This window comes from Triturus cristatus, chromosome 10 (genome assembly GCF_964204655.1).
Source record: "Triturus cristatus chromosome 10, aTriCri1.1, whole genome shotgun sequence".
Classification (NCBI taxonomy): domain Eukaryota; kingdom Metazoa; phylum Chordata; class Amphibia; order Caudata; family Salamandridae; genus Triturus; species Triturus cristatus.
In genome coordinates, this window is record NC_140593.1 from 447,513,338 (window position 1) to 447,527,522 (window position 14,185).

A 14,185-nucleotide genomic window follows, 5' to 3' on the forward strand; every position below is an offset into this window, starting at 1 on the left:
GGCACTGATCTCCGCCGGCGCCGCGTCAGTCCCAGGGACCGGAAGGTGTGAGGGAGGACGCGGCGCCTGCGGCTCCGCCGGAGCCGCGGGGGTGGAACCACCCTGACCCTCGGCCGAGTCGCGCGACCGGCGAGGGGAGTCCGAAGAGCGGTGTCGCCTCTTGGACTTCTTTGAGCGTTTGGACTTACCCGACGACTTGGAGCCGGACGATCGATGGCGTCGGCTAGGGCTCCGCGAGCGATCCTTGGACCTCCTCCTGGACCGGGATCGCGCACGACGCGGAGCCGAGTGGCGAAGCTCGAGAAGCTTGCGGGACCGCTCCCGCCTAGCCTTCGAAGTCAGGGCCTGGCAGTCGTTGCACGACTCCGCGTCGTGGTCGGGGCCTAAACAGTAGAGGCACCGGCGGTGGTGATCGGTCACCGACATCAGTCGATGGCAATCCTCGCAAGCCTTGAACCCAGGCATCCTACCGGCACCAGATGTCGACAGACAAGGATCAAAAATGATCAAAAAGATTTAGTCAAAAAAGACTAAAAGGGGTAGCTCTCCCGGATCTGCGCTTACTGGCGCGGAAAAAAGAAGAACTGACGTCAGCGCGCGAGGGCGGCGTCTAAGTACTCCGACGACGTCATCCCGGCGCACGACGCCGACGACGGACGCGGACGCGGAGCCGCAGACGACGCCTAGCGACGCGCAAGGGGTATTGCTGACGAAAAATCTTCCGGATCCAGTCTGACGCCTGGGGATATTCTAAGGTGAGGAATCTAACTAACGTGTTTCTTTCAGATGTGTTTCTTTCAGATATGCGTAGCCAGGCATGTCGTCTGGATAAGGTCATTTGCCTGGGTTTTATATTGGTCTGGCAGATGTTGTAACAGATCCTCCAACTGGTCGTAGTGAGCCCTGTCATAGCATGCTAGTAGGGCTTGGGTGTTGGCAATACGCCAATGGTTAGCAGCTTGTGCTGCTACTCGTTTGCCAGAGGCTTCTAACAGTTTGGATTCCTTGTCGGGGTGGTGTATCTCCTGTGGTTTGGGAGTTGGTGCGTTTCCTAGCATTGGAAACGACCAAAGAATCCAAAGGGAGCTGTCCTTTGATGTAACAAGGATCTTCAGGGGCAGGCCTATATTTCTCTTCTATTCTTGGGTCAAGAACCCTGGCACGAACGGGGTCTTTAAATACCTCTGGGGTGTGTTTTATGACTCCTTTAATCATAGGTAAAATTTGTACGGACTTTTGAGATTGCTCAAAAGTATCTAATAGGAAGTCTTCCTCAGGTGCGTCGGAGTGCATGGTGACACCATGGTAAAGTGCTGCTCTATTTAATAATTGGCCAAACCCCAGGTGGTCATCTGGAGGTGATGGTTTGGAGGGATATGGTGGAGGGTCAGGTATGTCTGGTAAAGGAATGCCTAATCATCCAGTGGTGCGGTATCTGGATCCGTGAACGGATTATTAGGATCATCCCCTTCCCCCTAGGTTATCATCATCATCCTCACCCTGTGGAGGTGGTGTATGTGATGGAGAGGGTAGATGTAAGGGTGGTGTAGGCAGAGGGGGTGCGGTAGAAGGTAGTACGGGAGAGGAAGGAGGAATAGGCGATGTTGCAGAGTCCTTCTTGTTTCTAGGAACTGGGGCAGGTGGTGTGTCCAGTTTCGGTTTTTTACATAGCACCGCGGTGACATGTCCAGTCTTTGGATTAATGTAAATCTTTTTCTGTCTTGGATCAATGGGATCTGGATGGAAAAGTTCTTGTTCCTCGGGAACAGTTTTTGGCACCGTTTTTTTCGGTTCCGATCGAGGTTTTGGTTGAGCGGTGGAGTTTTTGGCTTTAGGAGGTGTATAAGAGTCCTTAGCCGGTGGTTTCGGTGCCGATGATGGTTTCGGAGCCGAAGTTGTATCTTTAGGCTTGGGAATTTTCAGTGCCGGTTTATCTATGGGCCTCGATGTTTTCGGTGCCGAAGGCGTCAGAGCCGATTTCGGTGCAGAGAGGTCTTTTGTCTTCGGTGCCGAAGGTGCCGGTGGAACAATGACATGCGGCTTGCTCGGGCCCGAGCTACTGGAAGGCTTATGTTTCTTCGGAGCCGAGCCTGAAGGCGGGGCTTCTGAAGGATGTTTTCGGTCTCGACTGAGGCCAGCATGCGAAGTCTTGACCAATGCCTTTGGTTTTGGAGGGGTTGGGGCAGGGGCAGTAGTACTCACGCGTTGCCCAGGAGTAATGGGGTCGTCTGAGTCGTCTGCTTCGGAGATGATTTGTAGATCCTCGGAATCTTCTTCCGGGACATCGGGACCTTCTTCAAAGATGTTTTCTGGTTCCGGAGCTGGTCTCTGTGCCATGATATGGCGTTGAGCCCTTCGATCTCAAATGGTCTTTTTGGATCGAAATGCTGCGCAGGCTGGACAGCTGGACTCGTCGTGTTCCGGTGATAGGCACAGGTTGCAGACTTTGTGGTGGTCACTGTGTGGAAATATTGCTCCACACTGGGGGCATTTTTTGAAAGGCGTCCTTTCCATGTGCCGTAGGCCTCACGGCGTGGATAGGCCCAGCGGCCCGCGTCCGGAATCGAGCCGATGTAATCGATGTCGAGTGAAGGTGCTTCGATGTTTTTGTGGAAGATTTTCACTTCGAAAAGCTTGGAATTGAGATTTCCGAACGGAGCGGAAAAGTTGCATCAGGAACCCAAAGGCGGAAAAAAACAATCTAAGGATGGAGTTGATGCCCATGCGCACTGTAGTCCAAGGGAGGAGTCACCTATCTCGTGACCAAAGACTTCTTCCGAAGACAACAACAACCTGCAAGCATCCGAGCCCAACACCAGATGGCGATCTACTATCCTAAGTGTGTGATCTGCAGCTCATATGCCTCGAACACATTAATATAGCAATTACTAAGTTCAGCCAAGAGACATAGAAAGAAATACCATAAAGAGAGAGAAACTCCATCGGGGACACCTTGGATCTCCTCACACTCTGGCATTGGAGAGAATCACACACAACATCCAAGGCACAGGCACTCAATTTCACAAAATCTGGAGCCTGCTGGTAGACAACCTATAGCCAATGGCTCGGTGCAGTGAACAACCTTCAACGCACCTGACTCTTGCCTATTTTTTTGCTGGCTCCTACAGCCACAGTGTACGAGGGAGAGGCATACGTTGCTAACAGAACAATAACAGTGGACGGCGGAAGGATGTCTAGGAAAAGGTTAGTGGAATGTTAGGAGGGAGAGAATGATAAGGTTTTTCCCTTTCCTTTTCAGCTATTTTCATTTCCACTGGTGTGAGGTCTCTGTAGTTAGGAGTGTACGGACAAGGAAGAATTTGGGTTTGCTTTGAAGTACTGGAGTTTCATAACCCCACCAGACGATCGTTAATGTATAGTCTGCAGTACAATAGTGGAGAATTCCCATCAATTCATCTCTGTTCAAAGACTAACAAAATGGTTTGTGGATAAAAATGATGGAAGAGGCCTCATCAGAAGCTTCTTTCTAGGTAGTATTTCCTTGTGGGAATTGCAGTTCACAATATTTTATTTTCAGTGAATCCCAAGTAAGGACTAGGTTGGTATAGCCAGTGCTAGTATTTCTGTGCATTCCAGGATACATGCTACTTGGTAATTGCTAGTTTTGAACAGGAAGTAGCAGGTCAGATATGAGGTCCTTGAAATGTTGCTTGCATTTCATCATGTCAAGTACCATTAAAAATTAAACAAGCGTCTCCCTAGGCGCATCTGCCTAAAAACTGCTGGATGAGTTTTAACACTAGTCAAGGGAAATGTCCACCATCAGCTGGTACAGCCAGTGCTAGTATTTCTGTGCATTCTAGGACAAAGTGTTTATGGGTACTAGATGGAAATGTTCTTCCCCACCCATTTTTATAGTTAAGCTCCCCCAGAAGTCCTAAGGCTGATGAGCCTCAATGGGATGCACCTGCATTCTTGGGAGTGGTACTGCACCAGACAAACTAAAAGTGCATCTTCAGGCACCCTCTGCATGACTACTACAGCCTCTTTTAAGATGGGAAACAACCTAGAAACACATGCCCTGAAACGCAACCAGCAGTGGCTTTGACAAAACTAACAGCAATAGCACTTACTTATGAGTAACTGAAAAACATGAACTGAACATTCCACAACACCTTGGGAGAATGTATGCTGATCTGTCTGCACTGTGCCCCTTCTTTCTGGGCACAAACTAGGTGCCTTTCATTAGCCCTGAAATGTTTTACTGAGACTGCCTGGCAGATTTCATAAACTCTGGAGGCTTGTGAGGGTGACAGAAGAAGAATAAACTTTGTGTAGATTTATGCTGTATAAAAGTGTTACAGATAAGTGGTTTGAGGTATATTGCTGTTCTTTGGTCCTTTTAGAGCAACATTGAATATTAAGTTGCTGTTAAGATGATGAGTGGCGGTGGCAAACACAAATGTGTATCAAGTAAAAATGAATACAAAGATGTATGAAGGTTAAGATAAAAACAATCAGAAATTAAACCTTAAAAAAGCTTAATTTGTTACTAACCAATCTGTGCAGAATGTCCCCTTCGTGCCATATTCTTGGATCTCACTGCTTCCTTGATACGGTCGACCTCCTGTTGGTATCGTTTCCGATCACGAGATGCATTTTCTTTGGCTTCCTTTAGTGCAGATTCTAAGGCTTTAACTCGTTCAGCTGTAGCCCTAAGTCGTTTCTCCAGCTTAGGAAGCTCACACCGAAGATCTGCATTATCACGTACCAACTAAAATGAAAATCAAGCTTAGTTACAAGACTTCCATGTAATTTCATTTCACAGATTAAATCACAGGAAATGCATGTAAATGTCTTTGTATCAAATTTCACCAATCATTCCACGTGACAGATTGTTTTAGGTGTGCGTAGATAGGAAGGTGCACTACAAATTTGCTGAAGCACCTGAAACCAATTCAGAAATGTTGAGAAAAAACATGCTCCTTACCAGTATTGGGTAGTTCTCCAGTCTTGGTATTTTTTCCAGTATTGGTTTCTTTCATATATTCACATGCGAGTTTCGCGGTATTATGATTATAAGCAGAACAAAAGCTGAGCTAGGCTTTAAAAGTTTGGACAGCCACATTGTTAGCCTATCCACTTCATGACAAAAGAACAAAACTTCAGCCAGAGCACAGGATGACCAACACCTTTGCCTTTAAAGGCCTCCGTACCTTAGATTTCTCACACAGGAGTGTTTTTATATACTGGTTGAGATGAGCCTATACCAGGGAGGAGGGTGGGTCGCTTGTGAATTTATGAAAGATATCAATACTGGAGGACTACAGTACACAAATGAACAAGTTACTTACCTTTGGTAACGCTTTTTCTAGCGGATACAGTATCTGCCTGTGGATTCCTCACCTTGTGAATATCCCCTGCGCCAGCAACATTCGGAAACTTTTGTAGCAGTCCAAGCCGATGAGGTCGAAGACGACGTCACAGAGACACGGCTCCGCTCGCGACTCCGCTGACGTCACCGGCTCCATAAGAAGACCTTGTCGGCATGATGAGTCAGTTCCGCCCTTTTTTCCGTGCCTTCGAGGCACACGGAGAGCAATATATACACAGTACATAATATACAAAGCAACACACACAGTGTGGAGAATAAATAGGAAGGCAAAAGAAATAACACAATGCCTTTCACAGTAACAAATACATTTTGAAACACCATCATTAAAATTGTAGGTATACAAGGGTGGACAACGGGGAGGCGGGTGGGACAGTGAGGAAACCCCAGGCAGATACAGTATCCACCAGAAAAAGCGTTACCGAAGGTAAGTAACTTGTTCTTCTGATGGATACATCTGCCAGTGGATTCCTCACCTTGTGAAAAGATTCCCAGAGCAGTCCCACTCCCAGAGGAGGGTGTTCACCCTTCTATACCAGAAAGTCCTGAAGGACGGAACGAGCAAAGTGTCCTTCCCTCCTCACCTCGGTGTCTAAGCAGTAATGCTTCGCGAAAGTGTGGAGGGAGGCCCAAGCTTCCGCCCTACAAATATCCCCCACAGGAACACCTCTAGACAAGGCAGACGTGGAAGACTTAGCCCTAGTAGAATGAGCTCTTAAACCTTCTGGAGGTTCCTTACCGGCCAAAGAGTAGCATATCTTGATGCACAAGACAATCCATCTGGAAAGAGTGCGCTTGTGCACCACTCTGCCTTTCCTGCAGCCAACAAAGCCCACGAAGAGCTGGTCGTCAACTCGAAAGTCTTTTGTCCTATCAAGGTAGAAGCTCACCGCCCTCTTAGGGTCCAGACGGTGAAGCCGCTCCTCCTCCTTGGAAGGGTGAGAGGGAGGATAGAAGGTAGGGAGGGTAATGGACTGCCCCAGATGGAAGGGAGTTACCACCTTGGGCAGAAAAGCAGCCCTGATCCCAAGAACCATTCTTTCAGCATGAATGGTCAAGAACGGGGGTTTTGAACTCAGAGCTTGAAGCTCACTTACCCTCCTTGCTGAGGTGATCGCAATGAGAAAAACCGTCTTGAAAGACAACAGTCTCAAGTGACACTTGTGTAAGGGCTCGAAGGGAGAACCCATCAGATAAGTTAAGACACAATTTAAGTCCCATTGAGGCACAATAAAAGGAGTTGGAGGAAACTTGTTTGTAAGGCCTTTCAGAAACCGTAAAACAATAGGCGATTTAAACAATGATGGTTGATCCGGCAAACAAAGGAATGCCGACAAGGCTGAAAGATATCCCTTCACAGTGGCTACAGCAAAACCTTGCTGAGCAAGAGAAAGGGCAAACTGAAGAATGTCAGATAAACGAGCCCTCAAAGGATCAATTGACTTCTCCCCACACCAGAGCACAAATTTAGACCACCTATAGGAATAGATAGATTTGGTGGAATGACGTCTGGCAGACAAAATTACATCTACCACATCTGGCGGGAGAGAAAAAGAATTCAATCTCCAGGCATGAAGGTGTAAGCTCTGGAGGTGGGGGTGTAGAACCTGCCCCTCCATCTGAGAGAGGAGGTCTGCCCTGAGAGGGAGAGGTGGAGAAGATCTGTATACCACACCCTTCTTGGCCAAGCCGGGGCGATCAATATGACTTGGGCCCGGTCTTGGCGAATCTTCCTCAGAACCCGAGGAATCAAGGGTATGGGAGAAAACGCGTAAAGGAGATGAGTGCCGCAACTCAACTGAAACGCGTCCCCCAATGCTCCCAGCATCGGATACTGGAGACTGCAGAAAGACGGGCAATGAGCGTTCTCGTGAGTGGCAAACAGGTCCACCCGAGGGGTTCCCCACATCCCGAAAACGTGACGAACCACCTCTGGATGAAGCCTCCACTCGTGGTCGGCGGAGAACTGCCGACTGAGACTGTCTGCACGAACGTTTAGAACTCCGGCAAGATGATTTGCCATCAGACAAATCTGCTGATCCTGAGCCCAGGACCAGAGACGCAGAGCCTCTCTGCAGAGACAAAGCGACCCCACTCCTCCCTGCTTGTTGACATACCACATCGCAGTAGTGTTGTCCGTCAGGACTTGAACTGACTGACCGCGAAGGGAAGGGAGGAAGGCCTTGAGCGCCAAACGTATCGCCCGTAATTCCAGAAGGTTGATGTGAAGCACCCTTTCCTCTGGAGACCAAAGACTCTTGATCTCCAGATCCTCCAGGTGCGCACCCCACCCTAAAGTGGATGCATCCGTTATCACTGTGGCCACCGATGGAGGTAGATGGAAGGGCTTTCCATGAGACAGATTGCCCTCCACGCTCCACCAAGACAGATCCGCCGCAGCTTCTCTGGAGATCCTCACAGACTCCCTGAGATTTCCTTTGTGCTGATACCACTGCCTGCGGAGGCACCACTGGAGCGCCCTCATGTGCCAGCGTGCTTGGTTGACCAACAGAATGCAGGAAGCAAACAGACCGAGCACACGAAGGACCTTCAGGACTGGAACGACCGCTCCATTGTAAAACAAGGGAATCATTTCATGTATGTCGTGAATCCTTTGTGGAGGTGGGAATGCCCGACACAGTAGTGTCCAGTACCGCCCGTATTAACAGGTTGCGCTGAGAGGGCACAAGGTGAGATTTGATCATGTTTTATCGAAAAAACCAATTTGTGCAACAGCTGAGTTGTAATCTGCAGATGATGAAGCACCTTCTCTGACGACTCCGCTTTGATCAGCCAGTCGTCCAGATAGGGAAAAACTGAAATCCCCGACCTTCTGAGTTGGGCTGCCACCACTGCCATCACCTTCGTGAAGACTTGAGGTGCAGTAGTAAGACCAAACGGAAGGACCGCAAACTGAAAATGTTGCGACCCTACCGGAAACCGGAGATACTTCCTGTGCGACTTCAGGATGGGGATGTGAAAATACGCATCCTGCAAATCGATCGACACCATCGAGTCCTCCTGATGCAGTGCTTGAAGAACCTGCGCAAGGGTGAGCATCTTGAACTTCTCTTGCTTCAGAAATAGATTCAAGATCCTGAGGTCCAATATTGGACGCAATCTGCTGTCCTTTTTGGGAATCAGGAAATACCGGGAGTAGCATCCCTGACCCCTTTCCTGCTCTGGAACCACCTCCATCGCACCTTTTTTCAGCAATGTCAGGACTTCCTCCTGCAGGAGAAGAAGGTGGTCCTCTGAGCAAGCCCCTTGACAAGGGGGGTTGTTTGGAGGGAATTCCCGAAAGGGAAGGGCGTACCCATTTTCTACAAGATCTAGAACCCAAAAGGTCTGTAGTAACTGATTCCCAATCTTGTAGAAAATGGGTAAGCCGGCCCCCCACAGGACCAACATGATCCAGAATGGTGGATCTAGGGCTGCTTTGCAGTGGTGGGAGGGGCTGAGGAGGCGGAAGAGGAGGAGGAGAGCTGTCGACCTCGAGTGCGACCTCTGATTCTGCCTCTGTAGCTCTTATACAGAGTGTTTTGCTGCTGTTGCTGCTGCTGCTGGGCCTGTCTTTAAGAACGAAAGGTTGACCTTCCGAAGCCCCTGTATCTCTTGAACAAGCCCCTTGGCTGAGTTTGAAGGCCCAAAGATTTAGCCATGGCTTTACTCTCCTTAAATCTTTCAAGCGCAGCATCCGCTTTCTTGCCAAAAAGTCCGGAGCCATCAAAAGGCAAGTCCAAGAGCGTTGACTGGACATCAGGGGAGAACTCTGAAGACTTGAGCCACGCACTCCTCCTCGTGGCAACAGAAGATCCCATGATTCTTGCAACCGAGTCAGCTGTATCGAAGCCACTTTAGATTACCCGACGTGCTGCCGCTTGGGTATCCGAAAGGACCTCATTGAAAATCATCCTATCCTCTTCTGACAGCTTTGGGGCCATCTGCTTTGCTGAGTCCATAAGAACATGGATATATCGGCCCAAAAGACAGGTGACATTCGTCGATTTTAAGGCCATACTGGCAGAAGAGAAGACCTTCTTGGCCGACTGATCCAATTTCTTGGCCGACTGATCCAATATCTTCGCCTTCCTGTCACTCGGGACTTGGGGAAAAGAACCTGTTGATTTTCTGGAACAGGCAGCCTGAACCACCAGACTCTCCGGAGATGGATGAGATGTTAAAAAGTCTGGGTCCCCTGGAGCCGCCCTATACCTCCTAGCAATAACTTTAGAAACTGCAGGAGCAGAGAAGGGCTTACGACATACCTCCATTACTGGTTCTATAATGGCATCGTTAAAAGGCTCCGATGCAGTAGAAGGAAATTGCAGAACCTCTGTCAGGATGTTAGGCTTAAACTCTGCAGAAGGCAACTGCAGATCTAAAAGTTCAGCCGCCTTCTTAATAACAGTGTGGTATGGAGTCACATCCTTTGAAGGAGCATCAGCAGGAGGAGTAATCTCCCATTCAGGCGATAAATCCAGGCCACTAGCCTCCTTCAAATCATCCAACACATCGTCCGACTCCATCAGCTCACCTTCCTCTACTTCCTCCATCAGGTACCTCTGTTCATCCAGTACCCTTTGGGCCTCCCTCCTAGATCTGATCCTCACAGCAGGAGTCGGCGGCGCCGTGACCGAATCCGACGGCGCCGGAGCCAGCATCGAGCGTGGATCCAAAGGGACAGCCGGCGTCGAACGAGGTCGAGTCAGCACCGGTGAAGAAGGGAGCGGCATCGATGTCCTCGGCGCCCGTAGATGCCAAGACGGCGTCGCCTGGAAAAATGGCATGAAGGGAGCCTGAGGATAAGCTTGGGGAACTCCCAAACTTAACACCATAGGACCCATAGGTGCACAGGAGGGGTACATGGCTCTGGAGAAGACGCCATACATATCATTAAGATAATGCGTAGGATCCTGACCTAGGCCTGGAAATGATGGATGAGGCTGAGTCTGAGGCATCACCGGACTCGGACCGATCGGCGCCGACGGTGGAATCAGCGGAGCCGAAGGCTCACCCGGAGCTGGAAGCTCCTCAATTGGAATCGGAGACGAAGCCAGAGCCGGAGAGGGAGCCGGCGTCAGAGATGGAGCCGGAGCATGCTCCGGTGAAGCCACAGGTGACGACAGGCCAATAGGTGAATCAGGAACAGGCGAAGGAGATACAAAGTTCGTACGGCGTCGGGAGGGCGATGTCGATCTCGGAGCCGTATCCCTATCCGAGTGATGTCGAGATCCATGCCTCTTCTTTTTCTTGTGCTTCTTGGACTTAGAAGCATGCCCCGAAGTCGACTTCGATGCCGACCTCGATCTTCTCCGGCCTCTTTTTTCCTTCTTCATCTTGGCTATGAACAATTTTGCATCCCCCTCCTTAAGAGCCTTGGAGCTCATCTTGCGACAGCAAGAACATCCTTCAACATCGCGGTCTGATGATAGACACCACACTTAGTCTTCATGCGGATCCGTTATCGACATGTGCTTTCCACACTCTCGACAAGGTTTAAAACCAGACATCTTCGTCGATATTTCAGCTGAAGAAGAGAGAGAGAAACCAGCAGTAAACAAAGTAACAAGTACAGCTACAGAGAGAGTCATGAAATCCGTTGACGTCGCGGAAAAAAGGGAACGCACGTCATCACGCCGACGAGGTCTTCTTATGGAGCCGGTGACGTCAGCGGAGTCGCGAGCGGAGCCGTGTCTCTGTGACGTCATCTTCGACCTTATCGGCGTGGACTGCTACAAAAGTTTCCGAATGTTGCTGGCGCAGGGGATATTCACAAGGTGAGGAATCCACTGGCAGATGTATCCATCTGAAAAGTAATTTGGTTATGCCCTATTATTGGATCTTTCATAGATTTACACACTTGAATCAGAATAACAAGCAGTAAATATGAGCTACATATATAAGTATTTTACAAAACAATTTAGTTTTGCATCAACAACCAAATTAGGAGTGGTTGGAGATAATCTGGCGATAACATTTACCTTTGTTAATTATAATTAACTTGTCTTACAAGAAAAGATCAGGAAGGACTGCTTGCCCAAATGCAGTGTCATTGTAAATTGTTGAATCAATAGAGCAGTGCTTGGTAAACGTATAGGTGTTCTTCTATGTAGCTGCTATGCAATTCTGTGACAGAGGGACACTAGCAAATAATGCAGTAGAGGTTGCCAAGGTCTTCATGGAATAAGTTGCTACAGTACCTTGTAGGGGACGACCTGCTTTTAGATGACAGAAGACTATAGTTGCTGATACCCAACGTGCTAGTGTCCGCCTGCAAAATAGCATACCTTTTTTTTCACTGGACCCTATCAAACTAGAAGCTTATCAGATGTTCTAAAATTCTAAGTACTGTCTATGTAGAATTTGAGAAAACAATGTACATCCAGAGTTCTTTTGCTGCATCTTCAAAGGTCCTGGGCACCACTGGATCCTTAAGATGAACTTCTGTCCGAAACTTAGGAATACATTATCTGGTAGAAACAATGTCTAGCTGCAGATTCCTTACCTTTGAACGTCCCAGGATCTGGAACCTGTTCCATAAGCAGTAACCGTGAGCCCCGTTGGTTGGCACCATTCAGCTATGCGTGGTGGTGCCAGATATGATGAGGTGGTCACCTATATAGACGTAAGTTTACTTCCATTACTTTCCACACTAGGAGCGCCCATCCATGTATTAAACTGACCAGTGTGTCCCCAAACTAGGGTCCTAAAAAGGGAATAAACCTTAGATATAAAAAGGTGTCAACGGAGCAGGGAGGCATGGGTGGGCCTGTAAGGAATCTGCAGCTAGATATGGTCTCTACCATATAAAATGTTACCGAAGGTAAATAAATTGTTTTTCTGATAGAGACTCCTAGCTGCAGATTTCTGCTCTGGGAAATCAAGGGCTAGCTTTCTGCTATTTCAGCCTTTCTTAGGCTTCCTGATCAGTCCTCTCTTTTCAAGTCCCCTGTTGTAAATAGATTCCTCAAAAGCATTACTCATCTTTTCCCTCCTATTCCCTTTGTAATGCCTCAGTGGAACTTGAACCTGGTTCTCACATATTTAATGTGCCCTCCCTTTGAGCCTCTTTACTGTTAACTTTGAAGACTGCTTTCCTGGTTGCCATCACATCTGCTAGGAGAGTGAGTGAGCTCCAGGCTCTTTCTTGCAAACCTCCTTTTCTGTCTGTTCATCCGGATAAGGTTGTGCTCAGAACACGTCCATCCTTTCTGCCAAAGTTTGTCACTGCCTTTCACATCGGGCAGACCATCACTTTGCCCACCTTCTTTCCGCCTCCGCATCCTTCCAGAGAGGAAGAGAGGCTCCACCATCTGGACCCAAAACGGGTGCTCTCATTTTACCTGAATCACACAACAGTTCCGGGTGGATGACCAGCTCTTTGTTAGCTACGTAGGCGCCAAGAAAGGTCGGGCCATACACAAGCGGACTATCTCCTGATGGGTCGTCTTGTGTATTAAAGCCTGTTATTCCCTGGCAAAAAAAAGGGCCTCCGGTGGGGCTGCGCACCCATTCCACCAGGGCGACAGCTGCCACTACGGCATTGGGAAGTGGTGTCCCATTACAAGACATCTGTCAGGCAGCTCCGTGGGCCTCGTTGGAAATTTTTACTTAGCACTTTTGCCTGGACAGCCAAGTCCGGAGAGATGGCTTCTTTGGCCGTTCTGTTCTCAGGGACTTCCTGGTGTGATCTTGGTTCGCAGACCCACCACCGGGGTTGGTATTGCTGGGGTATCTATTCTAAGGTAAGAAATCTATCACTAATGTGTTTCTTTCAGATGAACGAACAAGTTACTTACCTTCGGTAATGATATATTTGTAAGAAACATTAGTAAGTGATAGATTCCTTACCTTAGAATTACCCCCAGGTGTCAGACTGGATCCGTAAAGTTTTCGTCAGCAGTACCCCTGCGCGTCGGAAGGTGGCGTCGTGCGGCTCCGCGTACGTCGTTGGCGTCGTGGTCGCCGAGATGACGTCGTGGCAGCTACTTAGACCCGCCCTCGTACACGGATGTCAGTTCTGTACACGACTTTCCACGCCAGGAACGCAGAGCCATGCAAGATACTGACCACTGGTGCATAGAAACTGGAGCCTTGAAAGGGATGACCTTAACCCTAGAAATAAGTTCACAGAACGAGGAGGATGGGTGGGGCGGTAAGGAATCTATCACTAACTAATGTTTCTTACAGATGGAAAATGCTACTTACCAGTATGCATCTGTTCTTGGCATGTAGAGCTGCAGATTCACACACTGTGCATAGATCGCCATCTGGTGTTGGGCCCGGGTGTTTGCACTTTGTTGTTGTATTGGAATAAGTCTTCGGAAGTCACAAGATAGGTGACTCCTCCTTTAGACAAAAGTGCGCAAGGTCATTAACTCCATCTTCAGATTGTTTTTTCGCCAAGAAGGGAAATAATGGAGTTTTGTAAGAAACAGAAATAGATGTCTATGTATGTTGTATCTACATGCCAAGAACAGATGCATACTGGTAAGTAGCAGTTTCCGTTCGAGGCATATGAGCTGCAGATCACACACTGTGCATAGATTGCATAGCAGTACTCCTCTTTAGCGGCGACCACCAGTATCTGTTTCAGTAGTCCGAAATAGTATTTTGAGTACAGCCTGGCCCACACTAGCTTGTTGCTTTGCCTGCACATCTACACAATAGTGTTTTGTGAATGTGTGCGGTGTAGACCATGTAGCTGTTTTGCAGATATCATCTAAGGGAATGTTCCCTAAAAATGCCATGGAAGCCCCTATTTTGCGGGTAGAGTGGGCTTTAGGGGGAATAGATAGTGTACGTTTTGCTTTGTGATAGCAAATTTGT

General features: G+C 48.6%; 1 protein-coding gene across 2 annotated transcripts in view; it reads right to left on the reverse strand.

Moving 5' to 3' along the window:
- Window positions 1-14,185, reverse strand: part of KIF5B (kinesin family member 5B) — a 721,610-nt gene that overhangs the window by 92,469 nt on the left and 614,956 nt on the right. For both annotated transcript variants that reach the window (XM_085631849.1, XM_085631850.1), the window contains exon 24: window positions 4,519-4,735. In XM_085631849.1, coding sequence (XP_085487975.1) covers window positions 4,519-4,735 — 217 coding nt within the window. The remainder of the gene's footprint in view (window positions 1-4,518; window positions 4,736-14,185) is intronic.